This window comes from Gallinula chloropus, assembly GCF_964237585.1.
Source record: "Gallinula chloropus genome assembly, chromosome: 2".
In the NCBI taxonomy this organism is placed as follows: domain Eukaryota; kingdom Metazoa; phylum Chordata; class Aves; order Gruiformes; family Rallidae; genus Gallinula; species Gallinula chloropus.
In genome coordinates this window covers 40,987,390-41,007,577 of record NC_140086.1, presented here as the reverse complement: position 1 = coordinate 41,007,577, position 20,188 = coordinate 40,987,390, and the positions used below count along the sequence as shown (strand labels likewise).

The following is a 20,188-nucleotide window of genomic DNA, read 5'->3' as shown; positions in this document are numbered from 1 at the left end:
GGGACAGGAGACAAGAACTGGGAGGTGGGAGCAGACCTTCTTTCTCAGTGCTGGCGAACTGATAAACTCCTTTACTGAACACTCTGGTTTCTTACCTGAAGAGAGAAGCATTAGGGCACTCAGCACATGTAATTACCTGTACGATGGACCAGATTTGACAACAGGCAAAGTCAGTGGCAAACTATCCCAGCCGAGATGGGTTTTAAAGACTGGAAATTGATGCCCGATAAGCTTGTGCTATGAGGCACAACAATTCTGAAGTAACTCTGGTGGTAATTGGGCAGGAAAAGCCTCTTTCCCAGCTTGTTTTGGCATTTCCCCATGGGTTTCTCCAGGGGATGTGCTCGGCCACAGAGGCCCGCCGGTGGGAGAAGGCACTTCGCTGCGGGCCAGGGGCTCTGGCGTGCCGCCGCTCACCGGGGAACACTCAAACCCCAGGTGAAACGGGGCAGGTAGCAGGGTGCGATTTGCTTCGGGTGGGGGGAGCTGGAAAACGGGCAGGAAATTGTACTTCTCGCTTCACGACGCTGAGCGCTGTGAACCAGCAATGGCCAAGGAACGGGGCAAAGGCAGGTCACAGCCGAACGCCAGCGGTGAGCCACGCCATGAGTAAAAGCGAGCGAACGCTGCCGACGCGGGGCAGTCTCCAACAGAGCTGCGATACGGCCGCCCGGCTTCCCGCCCCGCCGTCGGCGAAGACTCCGGTCCCCGTCCCCTCAGCACCCCCCTCTCTCCCCGCCTGCCGGGCCGGGCCCGGCCCACTCCCGCCGCCGCCGCTGCCGGAGCATGCGCGGGGCCGGGCCAGTTCCGCCGCCGCCTCCGCTCCGTTCGTAGCACAGCTGCTGGGACTTGCGGGAGTTGCCGCTGCTGCTGCCGCCTCTCTCCGTTCTGAGGGCCCCAACGAACGGCAACTGCCACCTGGACCGGAGGTAAAGGAGGGGCTGGGGCCAGGGCTGGGTGGCAGGGCTCCCTCCTCCGCGGTCCTTTGTGCGCGGCCCTGGGGCGGCGGCCCGTCCCCGGCGGCTTGAGGGGGGGTGGGAGTGGAGAAGGCGGGGGGCTGCGAGGGGGGTGGGCGGCCGGGCATGGCGGAGTGGGGAGGGGGCGTGGCGGGGGAGGCCGATGCCGAGCCGGCTGGGGGAAGCGGCGGCTTGGCTGTGCCGTTGGCAAGGGCAGCGTTTGTCCCCGTCGTCCCCGGAGATCCGTGTCGCGCTCCTGCGGGGCAGCGCTGCCGGGCGGCGTGTCGCGGGAGCCGGCCGCGGGGGTTGGGCGGGGGAGGCCCGCCGCCCCCACCGGAGACAGCCATCCGTCCGCAGCCGAAGAAGCCAGCGAGTAAATAAAAGCCCGTGCGTTTGCCGGTGCCCACATCCTCCCGCGGTCTTGGGTGTCGGGCTGTCTTCTGGCCTCTCATTCAGGGTCCGGGGTGGTTGCGCAAGGACCGCGCCTCTCGTCCGGTCGCTGTAGGGGACGGACACTCGGGCGTTTGTTGCAACTTCTTTTTCGGCTGGCGAACTAACAACTGGTGCTGCAGGGGTGGAGTAGGTGGCGATCTGCCTCTTCGGGCAGGCAAGCCCTGCTTCAGGTCTGAAATGGAGGCAGCAGGCTTCGGAGCTAACTGTGTAATGAGAGCAGTCGCTCGGAGGCTAATTAAACACCTATCAGAAGGGAAACGCTGAGTTATTAGTGGAGAACGTGTCTTGTAAAACAGTGCCTGGGTCCCTGAGGTCTCGCCCTGACCTTCCCGGTGGTTTTTGTCCTGGATCCGCTTTAAAGACGAATTTCTTTTTGTTCTGGAGGCTGTAATTTCTGGAAGTGAAAGCCAGTGTTTCCTTCTAGGTGCGGGCTCTGTGGACTCCGCAGGGGGCCACAGCCGAGAACACATGTGGGTGGCGGTTTTGTTTTGGTTTGTGTTTTTTCCCCCTCCCCCGGTGTGGGTTGATGGCGCTTTCGGAGACAGCAGTCGCTAAAGGCTGGCCAGAGTTGGGGGTTCAGCCGGATCCTGCCCTGCCTTTAGCTCCACGCTTTCTCACCTGGAGAGTATGTTGGGAAGCCTGTCTTCTCCCAGCCCTGCCACCGAGGGTGGTTGGGGACCTCTGCCACCCGCGAGACTTCCTGCTGGCGACCCAGGTTGTCACGAGTGCTGCCTTGCCACGGGTCTCTGGTCAGTGAACTGCCACTTCCCTTTGGCAGACAGGATGTGTTTAGTGGGATGTGCTAGACAAGGGTACTGAGGAACGGGGAGAGGTCTTCACCACTGGGTTTTGCAGGTCACCAGCAGAGTTAGGGCTGCCCCTTCTGCTCCACGCTCTTCCTTTGGTTTTCACTTTTGCTAGGAAATGATCAAAGAAAACTATTCTGGTGTAGGTTTTTGAGAGAAAAGGAGGTTATAGTGACTCATGTTTTGTGGTATCCACTCCTCAGCTCTTAGAGCCGTTACAGTGTCTGCTGAAACTCTTGTTTATACTACGAATAATGATGCACAGAAATCACAAACAGGTTCTTTCTGTGATTGCTGGTGGTCCCTGATGGTGGCAGTTGTTATTGAAGAGTTATATTTTTAAACTAAACACAGCATTTTTGTGGATCTCTCGTTGCCTAACAAAGAGTATTTGTGTTGCAGCTGCCTGTGTAGAAATTGAAAATACTGTATGTAAAGTTACAAGCTCACTAAATGCAATTCCAGTGGTGACAGTTGTTCTGGCTATTTAGTTGGAAAAGCAGAACTAGCAGCTGATGAGGTTACGTTGAGGGAAGTTAGACTGGCAGTTCCTTGGTACCAGGACAAACACTTGGGCTTCTGAGCCCTGGACTGGGAAAAGAAGGTCGCTGAGGGGGTTGTAAAGTGGCAGGGTTAGCTGCTGGAGGGTCCTGCTGTGTGGTTTGACAACTAATACGTGTTTAGCTCGGTTACTTCTCAACAGAGAGCCCTGTGCTCCTTTTTGTAAACTAGAGGAAGACTGAGGTTGCCCATCTCTGACAAACATGACCAGCATTCGTGTGAAGAGTGCGACTGGTCTGTAGAGGAGAACTAGAGCTGGCCAAGGTGTAAACATGCTGGGGTTTGCGGTGTGGAAGCTGGTCGCTGGGATGATGGACCCAGCAGATCCTGTGCTGTACTCCACTGCTGTGTGGATGTCAGAGGTCAGCTGTCTGCAAAATGCTGCTCCTGTGCCCCACATTCCCCTGCGAGGGGGTGACTTCTTTGGGAAGGCACCATCCTCAGCTTGCTCTCTTTTTTCCTGCTTGCATGCTGATGCTGATGTGCTGACATTGAACGTGTGCCCATGCTTGGGCTGGCACCTAACTGTACCAGGGCAGCTGTAGCTTAGAATTAGATGGTGAGTCTGATGCTGGGTGTTAGTGGCTGGGCACCGCTTACCTGAGCAAGGGGACTGCTGGGCTCGGGCTTGCGTTTGCTATTACCTCTTTTGGATGAGCAAAAGCACTTGATGGTTTCAGGTCAGTGCTGGATTAGAACAGAAACTTAAATTGGTTTTAAATGTGACTGTTTAATTTGTAAAGCTTCCAGGCTTTAACTGTGTTTGGTTTAGTTGCAACAATTAGTCAAGTATGTCAGTGGCAATTAATTATTGCAGTGTCGCTGGCCACATGTTTAGATCTCTGTCACGTTTAAAGCATGGCTTTTTTCAAGTTCTGGTTGTAGCTTGACATGATGCTGAGGCTGTTGGGCACTCTGCTGAATGAGTAGAACAGCTACTGATGAGCGTGGTGCAGTATCAAGACAACTATTGTGTCGCTGTTCTTTGGATGAGAAAATGAACCCCCAAACTGAAAGCTTTTAACAGAGCTACCTCATTAAACGTTCTCAGTGCCTCTTAGAGCATACAAAACTATATCACCTTTTGTTGTCCCTCTTTACCCCCCTCATTTAAACGTTCCCATATGTTGGCATGAAATGTTTTCTACAGTTTTGGGAAGTTCAGCTGACCTCAGAACGTGAGTGTAGGAGCCGTGGAAAACCAGGATTTCCTGGAGGCCTCAGGTGCCAGGCTGTAGCAGCGCTGCCTGACCCCGTGGTGCCTCAGAGGGTCACGTGAAGCCAGGTTTTTGGTTTCACTTGCTATTCCCCTCACCGCCACCCTTGGTTTTCTTTTGTTCTGTTGCTTCCTGGTAAGTTGTCACAGGACTCTGGCAACATCACATGAGCCAGCCTGAAGCCTCCTTGGGTTTCGCAACTCCTCACTGACTGAGTCTTGCTGATTTGTGCTGTGTTGTTGCAATTAATGTGTTGCGACTGGAAATGGGAAGCCATATCCGCTTCTTAGGGGCTACTTACTTACATCAGAACTGGTTCGAGCGTTTAGATGCTTTGGATGACAGAGAGAAAGCTTCTGCAGTTGTATATAAAATCCTGTTCCAGTTGGCAGGAGGAGGAGGGTGATAAAATTTTGTCCCCTTAACTCTCATCATTGCATTCTGGTCTCCTGAAATCTGTCTCTGCGTAGTTACTGTGAGAGGGTTTTGTCTGTATAAGCTTTCTCATTGCTGAGACCTAAACTTTTACAATGTTAAGTGTATTAAATAAAGCCTATTATGCAAAGGCAGTTATTGATAATGGATTAAATGGGTCGTCTTAATGGATTTATCTGCAGTGCCAGGTGTCAGTAGTGCCAAGACTTGCATGTAAAAGATGACTTATTGAATATTTTGCTTTCTCTTTTGCTTTTCTGAAGTTGTAATGCTAAGGATGTGTGGAAGTGTATCTGATGACTATGACTAACCCTGGAGTTTGCTTGCTTTTTTTTTTTTTTTTCCCCTCCCTTCTCATCTACCCAGTGAGACTGCATCAGAATGTCTCTCTATCCCTCACTTGAAGATCTGAAGGTGGACAAAGTTATTCAGGTATGGTGGGCTTTTAAGATGAGTGTTTATGATTTTTTTTTTTTCTTTTTTTAATCCATGGGGAGGGACAGCTTCTATTGTCTGTGTGACTTTGCATTATATCATCATACTCTAAAAAGGGGGAAGCCAAACTGTTTACTTTGTAGCTTGATATAACATGATTAATGCTTATTTTACTGCTGTTGGGTATGTTTATTTTGGTTTATATATTTAATGTGTTGATATGTTTTTGGGTTTTTTCTTTGAAGTATAGATACTTGGTCTTAAGTAGGCAAACATAGTTAGTCTCTTACTTCAGCTCTGACGTGATGAACTAATAAACCTGCTGTTTGTCATTTCTCATGTCCAAAGGTGTGGCAGAAAACGGTCATGGTCAGTTGGGCACTAAAAAAAAAAGAGCACTGACTCTCTTAATGTCATCTGGAGTCTCAGACTCGTCCTCTGTCTATTTCATGGCAGTCACCAGATCTGTCAGTACTTACAAGGTTATCACATTTGTGTAAAACCCTTTATGTGTGAGATTATTGCTAGCTTTATTATTAGGATGAAAAATATCTGTGAAAAACACTTCAATGGATAAAAATCCATTTAAAATTTGACTTGAATGTATTTTATGAGAAGTTTCCTTGCTTTCTACAGCAAATTATCTAGCTTCAGTTTTTCTTTCCTAAACTTTAACTGGATTCCCTCCCAGCTTAAACAGCAGTGAGTTATACAGCATTTTAGGATGGCTGCAGTTTCTGTCCTGGCTCTTTTTATTGGGAAGCAATCAAGCAAACTGCACAGATCAGGACAGCACAGGAGAGTTAATAACCTGAAGTGGAGTTCCTCAGTCTCACCTGTCTGTGTATGTGTGCGGTGGAGCTCTTGAATTGGTGGGCGCTGTGTTGGGATTTCTCTTTGTCGTGTCTGCCCACCTCATTCTTCTTATCTTACCAAAGCCCTTTATCTACAGTCAGGTAGTGCTGAACTGAAAAAAACCAAAACCAAACCTTACCCTGTAGCCAAGAATGTGTGCCCTTCAGCGTTTTAACAGCCAAGTGCTAGAGCTTTTATATTAAAAATCTTAAATGTGGCCTCCCTGTTCAACTCTTGTGACCACTCAGTGGAGTGGTGAGGAAATGGCATTTAAGTCCTGTAAGCCTGTCCTGTAAACCTTGAACCATAGATATGTGTTCTGTCATTTTGTAGAGTGGGAAGTCTTGCCCATATGCTCAGCAGGGCTTATCAGCTTGGGCAGAAGTGCCACCTCTGCATGTCTGTGCCTGTTGTCTGTTGTGGTGTTTCACAGATAAGAGTAAACACTATAGAAGTTTCTATAGGGAACATGGCAAATGGTTCTCTCAAGCTAGTAGAAACCTCGATGATGCTGTAACCTCAAAGGTCAGGTTTTCTCCAAAAATCGGTTCATGTGGGACAGATGCTTACTGACAAACTCTATGTTTAACTCTCCAAAGTTTAAACTAGGATTTCACAAAGTGCTGCCAGCTACTTGATGATGACTGGGGTATCAATCAAATTCATTCTAATTCATGTGGGGGTGGTGGAGAAGGGAGGCAGAGCCAAGAGCGCTCAGTTAGAGGCTCCCAGTGGAGAGGCTTGGGTGTTCTTGTTGCCGTTGTCAATGGAGAAGATTCCCCTCTGGCATCTTGCTCCTGCTGACTGTAGTAGAACTAGGGCTGTCATGGGCTGTCTACTGAGTATACTTGAGTGAGTACTGTTAGTGCTAAATACCATTTCTTTCAAGAGTAAGCAATTCTGTCTTTGCTACTAAGTTATTTGCCTCTTCCAAAAACCCCATGGTAAAAATGGTGCCTTTTTAAACAAGTCTGAGAGCACCCTGGGGAGGAAGGTGGGGGGGCATAGTACTGACAGACAGCATCTGTACCCCCAAGTGAGTAAGATCAAAATGACTGACGGTTAAATCAAAAGGACTTGTTACATTAAATACTCTAACCTGTTCTTTTTGTCCAGCATTGGAGTTGGAGGCTGTTCTACATAATCTGATAAGGAAAAATGATGAGTCATTCTCCCTCTGAAACTTTTTTCCTAAAAACAGCTTCCTGAAGTGTACAGGACTGCATAGTTCCCTCAAAAATGTTAAGTAATTTAACTGTCGCGTTATGTTAGGTGATTTGTGTTCTGTTTAGCATAACGTTTCGCTGTGCATTTGTAGTTTCCCCTACCTTTTGGTGTTCAATCTCAGGAAAGCTGTTGAGGGAGCTGTTTCCACCACACTCAACAGGCCCCTGTAACACAGTGTTTTTCCACAGGTGGTGATTATGTAAGGCCAAAAGAGTAGTAGCGTGAAGTATTGAGGAGGAAGGAAACTGGCTTACTTGAATATGGTCTCTTTAGACTTGTAAGTCAGTAAACAATGCAGAAACAAAGCTTAGTGTGCTCGCTGTAGTGGCAGCTTCTGTAGAAAAATCGTCTTAGAAGGTCCATTTCTTTCAGGAGGTATTAAGCTGGTAACACTGGGTTGTGGGGAACTCAATTTGCAGCCTGCAAGGGGCTGTGGCAGAGGTCAGGAGTAACGTGCAAATAGTGAAGAGATAAAAAATGTCTCCTGTCCTGTTGGAAAAAAAAATCAATTGCAAAACACACAGCCAAAGGTCATACCTTAGGACATGAAGTTACAGAGCTTTGTCAGCCAAGTTTAATGTGTCTTCTTAAAGAGATCTTAAGCTCTTTAACCAGCTTAGCCACAAAGACAGAAGAGCATGACAGTAAAGGCTTTCTGCATTATTACTGTAGCCTCCTATCTGAGGAGGATATAAGTTATCTAATGAAGTAGATACTTCAACACAACATGCTGTATTAGTAATTTATTTCAAAGAAAAAGAATGACTTCAGAGCATCAAGATGAGTAGTAAATAGCAAATATAAGAAAAAAAGAAACTTCTTATTCTCCTGGCTGCGTAATAAAGTTTTCATAATTTTGTCTTCTGCAGTATGATGTATGTGAACTTTTTTGCTTTTCAGGCTCAGACTGCGTTTTCTTCAAATCCAGCTAATCCAGCAATCTTGTCTGAAGCTTCTGCTCCTATTCCTCATGATGGAGGTAAGCTCATGCACTATGTAGTACTCTAATGTTGGGGAAAGCAGTTATGAAAGCCTAAAGTGACAGAGCAGTCAGAAATACCTGTAAGAATGTAATCTTTTTACCAGAGGGTGAGATCATGCCCCTTTAGAAAGGATAACATCCGCCCCAAACCACCTTGGTAGAGGAGCTATAGGAATTGAAAGATAGTATTTACTTATAAAAAGAAGTTGTGACACACTCTAACCCATCTCCTGACTTTTCAAAACCTCTGCCAGTGAACCAGACATAAGAAGATCTGTTGGTGGTGCTATTTGGCTTCTTTATAACTCTTACCTCAAAAACTATGTTGTCTTTGCTTTTTGGCTGTATTTTTGTAAGCTTTAGAGGATGGCATGAGTCAGTGCCTTTTCTCTCCTCATGAGCTTTCTTTGGAACAAACACACACAAATCTTTGTCAATACAGAAATGCCCAGTAAGGTAGGACTTAATCTTGTCAGTCTGTCAACATAAAGCCCTCAGCAGGTTTTGGGATCAAGAGTCTGGAGGGGAAATCCACCAGAGTTAAAGCTGAATGACTTGTTACCATTTCTCTTCCTCTTTCTCCTGCATGCTTGTATGTGCATGAATGTGCACTGGTATGTTTGAGTTCAGTAGTGAGTTACACTTGATCTAAAATGCTTAAAACCTCTGAGCAGCATGACCAGCAGATGTGCTAGAACACCTCTCAAGGATGCTGGTAGATCAGATGTTGAAGTTTGGTCTATTTAACTTTGTCTCCAGTTCTCTGGGCACTGGTGCATCCAAGACGACATTAAGGCAGGAGTCTCTGTAGCTCACCAGAGAGCCAAGTCTTGTAGATCCTTTCTGCAATAGATACTTACCTGGCCTAACTTCACAGGCCATATTTAAGGTTGCTTCAGCAGACCTTCAGGTTGCTTCCTGATACCATTCTTTCTGCTCTTTAGAGTTTGAGTTCTCCTTTAGTTTTTGGTCTGCTGGCCAAACAACATGATTTGGACATCATCTTGGGTGTGAAATTGGCAGGACCTATGTGTGGCTGCAAGAGTGATAAATCACTGAATATATCCCAAAGGAAAGGAGGCCTAGACCATCTGTTTACTCTGCCAAACCTGCTGGGAATACCTCTGTCCTGGCAGTGGCAGGAGAATGTACAACATCAAGAACTTCTGGGTGTTTTCTGCTATTTGGAGGTGTCTGTTTTGAATGAGAATGCAGTCAGCAAAGATGCATCCTGTGTGGTGTGGTTGTTGCAGAAGAACAGAAGAAGAATGGAGTAGCTGCAGAGTTTTGTGCAACTTTGTGTCTAACCCTAGAGTCTTGATGACACAAGTAAAAGATGTCCATAGAACAAATATTCTGTAAAAGCTTATAAATCAATGCTGATGAAACTACAAGCTGATAGATAGATACAGAAATTAGTTCAGACAGGACAGATCTTGTGTGAAGCAGAGTACAAACATGACCACTGAAAGTATTAAGGAGCAAAAAATTCTCACAGTTGTGCTGGAGTTCACCTTGCACTGACCTTTGCATTCCTTCCCAGAAGAGTTGTTTTCCATTTCTGGTTAAATGTGGATTCTTATAATAGTTGGATTTATATATGTGCCCATAAGGGAACACTAGAAATGGAAGCTCTGTAACTGGGGAGCCTGCTTGCTTCCCAGGCTGTCCCTTGCATCACCTCTCTTTCTAAGCAGCCTTTTCTGTCCTCACTGATTCAGTGGGAACAGAGGGTGGACTCTTGAGAGTTTTCATAACTGCCACTTGTTAAATCCTGCCAGTTAATTATCTGTGGAATGTCAAGAGCGATACCAAGCTTATTTCCAGAGTGGCTCAACTTGAGGTCTGGCAAGTCAGGCAGCTTAACTTCTTTTCCTCCCATTCCCTGCACCCCACTACTCTCAGGCACAAAGAAAACTCCCCATGGATATTTTAAGGACCTCGTTTGTTTTGTCTTGTGGAGAAGCACATCTAAACAGACTTTGTTTTGAAGCTATGAAAAAATGACAGCTGTTTTCTTACAAAGGCTATTAAAGCAGACCACATGGTGGACCTTACAGCCAGGAGATTGTCTTCTGCAGAAACTTTACTATGCCTGAGATCCAAAATGTCCTTGGCATGCATTCCTCTTGTGAGTGCTGTCTTGCACTTAGTGGAAGGGCACTCTGTGTGTGTGTGTGTGTGTGTTCTCCAGCGTACCTGGTTTGGAGGTGAGAGGGAGAGTAGTTCCCCACTAATTGCCCTAACTACCTACACAAGGGCACGTCTTTGTGGACTGCAGGACAAGGTTGGTTTTGGAACTTACCACCCTGTGTCTAATGTTGTTTGTGCCACAAAGGATGAACGGAGTAACTGAAGCTAAGAGCTCTCTGTAAGCTCTTCATCTCAAAATGCTGCTTGTCTGGTTACTTTTCTGGGCTAGAATAATCCAAGTGGATCTTCTGTTGTAATTTTCAGTACAAATACATTACAGTAGCACAAGATTCGTTGAAGTAATTGTACATATGAAAGCAGTAATTGTTTGTTCTGTTAAACCAACGATTGTACTGATGGGGGGGATGGTTGTTTTGTTTTTCTCCTATAGGCTTATACCCCAGACTGTACCCAGAACTTTCTCAGTACATGGGCCTGAGCCTCAACGAGGAGGAAGTGCAGAGAAACCTGCCAGTGGCAGCAGCTGCTCAGCCACAAGGTGTAAGTATCACTCAAGCATGTTTTAGAAAGCAAAAGTATAGATACTAAATGTATAGCTAGCATTCTGAAGACAAGGTTGCTCTTTGTCTTAAGTACCAGACTGATAAATCATTTGCTTTAAGTAACAGTGCTTATTTTTCTCTGGTCTTAACTGAATGGTGTGTTTCCAGTGGTTTGTTGGGGGGGTGGGAGGTGGGGAAGAGCTGGTGCTCTGACTTGTTTGTTTGCTTGTTGCTTTGTTTTAAATATAATTTCATATAAACTGACCTTATAGCTTTTTTTTTTAAAAAAAAAAAAAAGTTGAAACTAAGTTGTCTGGCTGTTTTGTTTTAATCAGCAACTGGTAACACGACCTTCTACTAATTACATGGTAGCTCCAGTGACTGGCAATGATATTGGAATTCGCAGAGCAGAAATTAAGCAAGGCATCCGCGAAGCAATCCTGTGCAAGGATCAAGATGGCAAAATTGGGCTTCGCCTGAAGTCTGTTGACAATGTATGTATAGATGTTTGCTCTTTCCTGCCTACAGAGATATTCCTGCTGGATTGAATTAGTAGTGAAGTTAGTGTATGGTCACAAAATTGGCTTCCTTATAACACTTGGCTTATCTGTTATCTGAACTTTAAAATCCTTCATCGGATCAGTAACTTGATTTCTAGCTGTCTGGACTAGGATCTAAATTTCCAGCAGCAATTGACTTGTAACATCTGAAAAATACTTGTAACTTTTTTTTTTTCCTGCTGTAGAGTATGGAATTATTGTTGCAGAGCTGCTGTGATACTTGTTAATAGTTCAGGACTTCCTGTCCCTGTCCTGGAAACACTGGGCAGTCCTTAAAATTCAGCAGTGTGTAGAGCAGTGCCCATGGCTTAGAAGTAGCTTCTCTTTTACATACTTTTGCAGTGGTGCTGGTGAGAAAAGTAAAGGTAGTGAGGGTGCCATCTTGCCTATATCTAAAGTGGAATTTCAGAGCAGGCTTTTTTTTTTTTTTTTTTTTTCTTCTGAGTTTCCCTTAACATGAACATAGCTGCAAGGAGATCCTGAAACCTGCTCTGGAGCTTCCCTGTAAGATCCTGCCCTGGTTTGGGCAGGTATAGACTTAATTTTCCTTCTAGCAGCTGGTGTAGTGCTGTGTTCTGAATTTAGGATGAGAGCAATGTGGATAACACACTGATGTGTTTAGTTTTCACCAAGCAGTCAAGGACTTTTGAGTTTCTCTCACTGCCCTGCCAAGGGTGTGGGCAGCAGGGGAGGCACCCAAGGAGCTCTGAGGAGACACAGCTAGGACAGGTGACCCAAACTGGCCAAAGGGATACTCCATACCATATGACAACACGTTCTGTTTAGAGCTGGGGGTGGGCTGGTGCACTGGTACAGCAGGTGGGGGTCTTGTGCAGCACTGACTCAAGGTGATGACTGAATGCCTCCCTGCCCATGGGAAGTGGTGAATGAATTCCTTGGTTTGCTTTGCCTGCACTTGTGGGCTGAGAGGCTGGGCAGTTTTGGGGGGGGGGGTCTTGTGTGGAGCTGGGGGGTCATGCGTAACATTGACTTAAGGAGGAAAGAAATTATGCTGTTCATCACTTATAACAACTTATATTAATAATATATACCTTATTTTCTTTTTTGTGTGCTTGTGTCCCCCATTAAACTGTTTTCATCTCAGTCCATGAGTTCTCTCACTTTCACTCTTCTGATTCTCTCCCCCATCTCAGGTGGTGGGGTGGGGGGAAAGGTGAGCCATCGGCTGTGTGGTGCTTAATTGCTGGCCAGGCTTAACCAGGACAGACCATTAATCTGCTTTGGAGTTTCTCTGTTCCACTGTCTTTTGATTCTTGACTGGAAAATGCTGCTATGTTCTCTTTTTTATTCCCTGTTTTTCTGTGTTTTGGTTGTTTTTGTTGTTGGTAACACCATTTAATCTGAATATTTAAAAAAAATGTACCTAAGGTTTCATATAGGATTAAAATTCTTTTTGTAGTTCTCCTAACCCAGGAAATGCTGGGATTTTCATTGAGTAGCATGTTAATTTTTAAATATCCCCAGCCTCCAAAGGTATTATCTACAGTACATGTGCCTGTTCAAAAAGCACTTGCCTACTTTCTAACTTTATTCTAGCAGTAATTATCTGTCAGCCCCTCAAAGACATCTAGAAACAGACTGACATTTCAAAGACACCTCTTAAGGAGAGATAATTAGCAAGTCCTGTTGTGCAGTTGAATGGTATTACATAGAGAACAGGAAACTAAAACGTTTTATGTTCTGTCCTTGGTTTTCATCTTTAAGTAGAACTTCCTCCATGGTTTTCTTCTTTCCCCTTCTCTTTTGTAGGGCATATTTGTCCAGTTAGTTCAGGCAAACTCTCCAGCGTCCCTCGCTGGGCTGCGGTTTGGGGACCAAGTTCTGCAGATCAATGGTGAAAACTGTGCAGGATGGAGTTCTGATAAAGCACATAAAGTTCTGAAGCAAGCTTCTGGAGAAAGGATTTCCATGATCATCCGGGACAGGTAACGCCAGCTGCAGATACAGATTGTCATTGTCCGTCTTGGAGTAATGCTGTGGTGTTCGGGTCTCCCCTCACTTGAGTAGCTCTGCAGGCATTATTAAAAAAAAAAGCTATGTCCATGTGCTATTAAAGATCCTCAGAAACATTCCCTTCTGTGGGGAACATTCAAAGTAACAGTCAAAAGTTGTTAACTTTTAAACTTCCAGTGCACACCTCTCTGACTGCAGCGGTTTTGTGCTTTATTTTCTGATGCAACCTGACCTTTGCTTATACTAACTGAGAAAAAAAAAAAAAGCAATGGAAGACAGTACCAGTGGCTGTATTAATGATCTTAAAATATACAGTTCTGTTTTTATCTAGCAGGATAGTTCCCTTCTGAACTGTATTGCCTATGTATGAAGTAGTGCCAGTCTCACTAAAATTATATCTGATGAACCGGTGTTTACTTTTAGTCTCTGTTGGATAATGAGTGTTGTAACTAGATGTGGGTAGTAGAAATGGGTTAGATTCAGCACAAGATCTGTAGGCTAGGACATCAATGACCCATGGTATGACCAGGTAAATGTCTCGAAGCTGTGGTCAACGTTCTTTTTTAAGAACCAGGTTTGACTCAGTGAAGGGTATGCTACGTCTATCAGGACAGCTATTTTTATAACTTACTCAATAAAACACTGTGGGAGCAGATATCCACTGCTTTGTCTACTACTTCTGTGCCCCACTCCCCAACCCCTTCTCAGATTTAAGAGACAATTTAAAGGTTTTATTGTCTGTAGAGCTGTAGAAATGTTGTTGGGGAAGCCTTGGGCTCCAGAATCCTGTGATCTTCCCATAGTTTTTAAAACTGCTTGTGCTATTTTAGCTACTTTGTAACAATTGCAGACACAACTTAAATTTTTAAGGCCATTTGTGTATGGTTGGGTGTTGTGATGGATGTTATGTGGGGGTTTTGCAGTATTAATATTAATCTAGGAGGTGAACTATGTGTAGAACAGAGGAAGTATGTAAGATTTATATCTGCAGCATGACTTCAGCCTGGAAAGAAGAGATTAAAATAGCAAATTATTAACAAAATGAAGTTAAACCCAACTATTCTTCCTTGTAGCTGATGTGTGAGTCTTCTAGTGCTTTTTGTAAGTCGAAGTTACCAAGCCAGTGTGTGGCTCTTCATGGGGTTTAGTAAGACTGAAAACAGTGTTTTTTGCATTTTAAATTGTCTTTTACTTCTTGTAGGCCTTTTGAACGGATTATTACTATGCACAAGGACAGCACAGGGCATGTTGGTTTCATATTCAAGAATGGAAAAATAACCTCAATAGTGAAAGACAGTTCTGCTGCAAGAAATGGACTTCTTACAGAGCACAACATCTGTGAGATTAACGGCCAGAATGTAATTGGATTGAAGGTAAAACAAGTGGTGTGCGGTGGGTGTGGAGAGCCGGGAGCTTTTTGTGTGTCTGCATAGTAATTGTGCTGTGGAGAGGGAAAAGGATTGTAATATTTACTGAACATTCAACAACATAACTTGACCTCTTGTGACCGACTTCCTTAACTTGGAGAGGCATCTATGTCCTGAGGGTTCTCTGTGGTTCTGGATCTGTAGTCAGGGCAACTCATTTTCTTCCTCTCTGCCTCTACGTGGCTGTAGGCTGACCCTCAGTGTTTACCTTCAGTCTAACTTTGCTGGCAAAGCACAGAACAAACCTCCCCATGACAAACTGCATCATATATCCTAGTAGGAATTGTGTGTATAACATCTGAATCCCATCTCTAGTCTGTGTAAGATACTGATAACCAGACATCTTTGAAGTGGCATTGCAGGCTCAGTGATTTGCCCTGAAGGTTAAATACTCTTAAGCAAAGAGTTGCGTGTCTCTTTGCTCCGTGAATTCTGTATAGGAAAAACTCTTGAATTGTTGCTTTATTAGTTAGCCTGAGTAATGTTGCTCATATGACTGTTGTTTAATAACAGGACCCTCAGATTGCAGACATCTTGGCAACAGCTGGCAACGTGGTCACCATTACCATCATGCCTTCCAGTATTTATGAGTATATAATAAAGAGGTAGGTAAAAACAAAGCAGCTGTGGTCTTGATTATTATCAAGTTGACAGGGACTTTGTTTGTTAACTAAGATGTACTCATGCTAAAAGACAACTACAAACTCAATATGAAGGCTGAAGAAAGGGTGGGGGAGCCTGAAAATCTGTTTAATCTGATCTTTTGGTCAGACCAGCATGTTTTGGCTCTGTTTATCAAAACTGTTCATATGTTAGTGATGGTCCTTTACCTTGTCTTTTGAAAAGCCCTTTTCTGACCGTAATATGACTAAAACTGAGTCTCCAAGAACTAACTTTAAGTACATGGGTAACATAAGTATTTGTTACCTTGTAACTAAAATTCTGTTTCTAGTGGGACTAATTCTGGTGTAAACATGGTTCTTGGCAGGATACAGTTGGTTTTAACCTAATCCCTTGGCAGCACTGGCTTTCTACAACTAAATCCCTCCAGCAAAAATCTGTTTGAAGTTGCTAGAAATTAATAATGCTTCAGGTATAATTGAGTATTTTTTTCCCTCGGCTTGCTACGCTCTTTCTGCAGAGCAGTTTTCAGTCAAAGGGCCACTCTTCCCCCTGCCCTCCCTCCTTCATACTTGTGATATTACTCTGCTGGCACACATGGCCCCACCCTGAAAGATCTTTGATAATGCAGCTGATAAAGATATTGAGTATGGTGGGCTCCTCTTCTGCCTGTGCACTATTGATGCAGCTTTTCTATAGCCACATGTTTGTTACAAACAGCAGTGGTGCAATAGCCTGACATTTAAATGGCATCGGAGGGCCAGTGATGGCAAAGGTGTGGCCATAGGAAGCACTAGCGGTCTCCTGTGGTTGTCTTACAAAACTGACTGCCTCTTCCTCTCCTCAGGATGGCAACCAGCATTATGAAAAGCCTGATGGATCACTCTGTTCCTGAAGTCTAAGCTTGCATCGTGTGCGCCTGTGTACAGATACGTAACGGTGATTCCACTCAACTCGGGCAATTATACTCAGTGATTTCTTCCTTCTGCACATGAGCCTTTCTGGAGGCCAAGAGAAGATATGCTGCATCAAGCATCCGCATCTGTCAATGGCTGGGAATGTTACAGTTCAACTTATCTTGTTCATTCACAAACTGTAAAACTTGTAGCCTTATATGCTTGACAAATGTGAAATTCCAATTGTGTTACAACTTCTTTTCCTAGGTCTTTAGTTTACTACTACTACTATAAGCCATTGCAACTAAAGGAGCCAGGTATCACTTGCAAAAGTTACGTGTTGTTACCTAGAACGATGCTGTGCTCTGTATGTTAAAGACAACTGAGTATTTTTACTGCTTTCTCTTTGCAAGAGTAGACTTCACATAGCTGCTTAGAAGTAGGGCTAGCACTAGTTAACTTTTTGTTCTAGTAAATACTGTTTACACAGGAATGCCAGCTAGGCTGAGCGTAGCTAAGGGCAGCATTCGTTAAGTAAGCATATTAAAAGTAGTGTACAGATACTCAAATCTTTTTATTACTTGTTATATACAAATTGTAACTAATATGCTTATCTCTTGCCTTAACCGTGTTCTTAAGGATTCAGAAATAACCAAATAAATGAATGAAACTTTGGGTGGGGGTGTGTGTGTGTGAGTACTGCTTCAGCCCAGCTAAGCCGGGCTTGTTTAGTCGAGGTCAGTTTCAGTCAACACCGCAGACAAGATAAGAGATGCAGTTTAAAATAGCTTTCTCATTAGGCTCTCTGCCTGCAACATGGAAATGTTTTAAAAGGGTGGAGCCAGGATGCTTCAGTCCTGATCTGTTTAACTCTCTTAATACCTCCAGCTTACTGCGCACACCAGCCTTGCTGCCCTGAGAGCTGTGCTGCGTGCAGAGCTGGCAGGTGCTTTATCATCTGGGTGGCAGGTTGGGATGGAGTTAACTTTCTTCACAGGGGCTGGTGTGGTGCTCTGAAGAAGTTTGGTGCTATGCAAGTTTGAGACTTGGCACTAGACCAGGCTGGGGGGAGCAAGAGGCTGAGGGGGGATGCCACTGGGACTGCTGCCCCAGACTGCCCAAAGAGAAATTCTACTCAGCAATAATTTAGGGGGGGTTTCCAAAGTGGCTGGGCAGCACTAGGAAAACTCCCTTTATCCCAACCTCTGGCCTCTCCTCCTGTCTCTCTTGCCTATCCTGGTGTGGGGGGGCAAGTGAGAAAGTGGGGGCTCAGCTGCTGGCTGGGGATAACCTACCACAGTTTAGATCAGCTCAGACTTTGTAAGGGGAATGAAATAAGTGGAAGTGAAATACCACTTTCTGTGAGGTTTGGTGGGTTTTTTTTTCTCTGGTCCAGGTTTGTGGATTTCCTGGCCAAAAGTACTGACCTTCATCCTGCCTTCCTCATAGTGGGCAGGAACCCAAAATCAAAGCAAGACACTTCACTTTACTATAGATGTTAGTTGTTGGGAGATGGGTGAGTTTTGAAACAACAAACTTGGATCCAGAATTGGTCTGGGGATGATGGTGGCTGAATACCTACTTCCTTGGCCATTTCACTGACATAATACTTTGGAAGGTGACTGTAAGTGCTCACACCAAAAAAGAGAAGCAATCAGGGCAGAGCTGCCTCTGAACTAAGGTGCCAGCCCTTTACTGCTCTGTGGGACTAATGGCAGCTTTTCCAGGTTGTGGGAAGGGTAGGGGTGGGAGTTGTAGTTAAGGATTAGATGGTTGAACTTGATGATCTTGAAGGTCTTTTCCAGCTGTAAGTGTTCTGTGATCTGGGCTGCAGCCCTGCTCTTCCTTGGTGTACTGTTAGGGCAGCAGTGTGAGCTCAGCTCAGAAGTGCCCTGTGGTTTCCTATTTCTCAAATGAATTTCTCAGTTATGGTAATTGAGGGACAACACTTCCACCACTTTAGGCTGTAGGGGTGATCCAGCTAATCCTGGGAGCCACTTTAATGGGGTTGCTTGGTTGCTAAATGGCATGTCTCTGGAACCACTCTGGCAAGTGTGTACTGGCAGTAACTGGTGACTGCATGTAGCATTGGTATGACTCAGCCGTGGGGGTGCAGACCTGTGCCCTGTAGCAGTCATGGGTTTGGCTCCTTGGCAAGCTCGTTTGCTTAGCGCAACTTCCTGGAGCCCAATGTCAAGGCATTAGGGAAAGACTGATCTCTGCCCCTAGCCTGTGCTTACGTAGAAGCAGATGACGCAGCAGGGGCTGGTTCTGTACCTCTTCAAGCTTTAAGGCTTGATTTAAGCAAACCTATTGTTTAAGCAAATTTAAGCAAGCCTTGACCAAGGGTGGCTGGCCACCCAAACCTTGTGATTTCACACTAAATATAAATCAGGCTAAAAATTCTATAAACAGAGACAACAATATGTATGAAGGAAAAATAATACAAACTCATTTTTTCATTATGAGCTAGCTGTAACTGCTGAGGAGAGCTAGTAGAAGGGAGTTCAGTGTAACTCCTACATGCTATGCAGTTGGAAGCAACCAGAAGTGAAAGAGCTAATTAAAACCTCCCCTTTTCATGCAGAAACCAGCTTGTATTGAAGAGGAAGCTATGGTTAAATAGATGTACACATAAACTTTTGTGAGAAGCTATAAAAAAAGATGTCATTCCTTCCCTACATTCAGTTAAAAAAAAAACCAAACCCAACCCAACAGGGTGATGTTCTAGCCTAGTAACAGGGTTAAACTTGAGTTCCCCTCTCCCTCCTTAAAAACCTATGGCTGTTTTAAGCAACTAAGCAGCTGGCTGAGGGCTTTACAGTCTCAGTTGCACCACAGAGCTACACATTCATTGTGTCCATATTTAACCTATGGGAAGTTAAGCTACCTCAGAGGTAAGCTACCCTAAAGTCAAAATTCAGGAGTCATACACCTCAGGGTAGTTTCCCTCTCAGTGACAAAGGAGCCCAGCTGGGGTATAGTGAGTTGCAAAACTGTACATCAGGAGGAATGGAACACACAGAGGATGTGCCAAGAGGCAAAACAAGTTACAGCATAAATTCTAAACTCAGGCTGGTACCAGAATACAAGTAACCAAAGCCTTAGGGCCACAGACAAAATAGCAGCAGGGAGGTAAGCAAGCAGTGATGGGCATGCATGGAACAAAACATATAAAGCTGTTTATAAACAACGCAGAAGTCACCTCAGACATCACCAAGCAAGTGCGTAACGTGGGTTTCTAGGTGGTCTTTGCCTACACACAGATAGAGCTGGGGATATCACGCCAGGCTGCTGGTAACAGCAGGCATGCAGGATACAGCTTCATCTTTGCCATGTGTGCCTCCACCTTTGATTACATCAAAATTCAGTTATTTAGTAAGTCAAGTGGCTATTGCAGCTAAAAATACCAGCCAGAATTAACATCACACCCAGACCTTATTGAAAAGAAAGTTCAAAGTCCAGCACAAAAAAAAAAAAAAAAAAAAAAAAATTAGTGGAATTAAAAACCCAATAACCCAACAATGCAGACCCTAGCCACAAAAGAGCTGTTTTACAACACCAAAGAACCAGGTGTGCCCAAAAATTGGTGCCAGATGTCAAATGCAAGGCAGGGTATCTACAGCCAAAGGACTGACTCAACATCATTTAGAAGAACACTTGTTCTGGACGTACTGACACAGCATCTTCATACCATCAGTAGAGAACACAGCCAGAGGAAAATATTCATTGTGGGTCACACAGGGGCAACATTGCAGCTGCTTCTTGTAACAAGCCATTTAAAGACCATTTCAAGTCCTGAACTTCACAACAGCTCTTTGCAGGAAATCACATCCTCAAGACCCACAGAGAACATAAGCCTATACTTTGGCACTGGGTTAAGACAACAAGGAGCTCCTGGGTTTAAATGCTGTATTTAAATTCCATCCTGAAGGAAATTTGAGTTGAAAGGGTTTGATAATATCAAACCAAACATGAGATGCTGAAGATGATCAAGAGAAGGACAGTAAAAGAACTAACAAAGGGTAGTAATACAGCATAAGAAAACAGACTAGCCTCCAGCATGTTACTGGGGGCAAGATTTCTA

At 44.7% G+C, this 20,188-nt stretch overlaps 1 protein-coding gene across 1 annotated transcript; it reads left to right on the top strand.

Annotated features, from left to right (window-relative positions):
• Nucleotides 1-779: 779 nt before the first annotated feature.
• Nucleotides 780-16,776, top strand: SDCBP (syndecan binding protein). The gene is made up of 9 exons (XM_084260282.1): nt 780-929; nt 4,795-4,860; nt 7,846-7,924; nt 10,512-10,621; nt 10,959-11,117; nt 12,954-13,129; nt 14,359-14,530; nt 15,098-15,189; nt 16,053-16,776. The coding sequence occupies exons 2-9, from the start codon at nt 4,810-4,812 to the stop codon at nt 16,105-16,107; spliced, it is 894 nt and encodes a 297-aa protein (XP_084116408.1). The 5' UTR covers nt 780-929; nt 4,795-4,809; the 3' UTR covers nt 16,108-16,776.
• The last annotated feature ends 3,412 nt before the right edge of the window (nt 16,777-20,188 follow it).

Excerpts from the sequence above, each read along its gene's own strand:
- SDCBP (XM_084260282.1), top strand. The coding sequence starts at position 4,810 with ATGTCTCTCTATCCCTCACTTGAAGATCTGAAGGTGGACAAAGTTATT. Across the intron at positions 4,861-7,845 it reads AGGTGGACAAAGTTATTCAG|GCTCAGACTGCGTTTTCTTC; the intron begins GTATGGTGGGCT and ends TTTGCTTTTCAG. Across the intron at positions 7,925-10,511 it reads TCCTATTCCTCATGATGGAG|GCTTATACCCCAGACTGTAC; the intron begins GTAAGCTCATGC and ends TTTCTCCTATAG.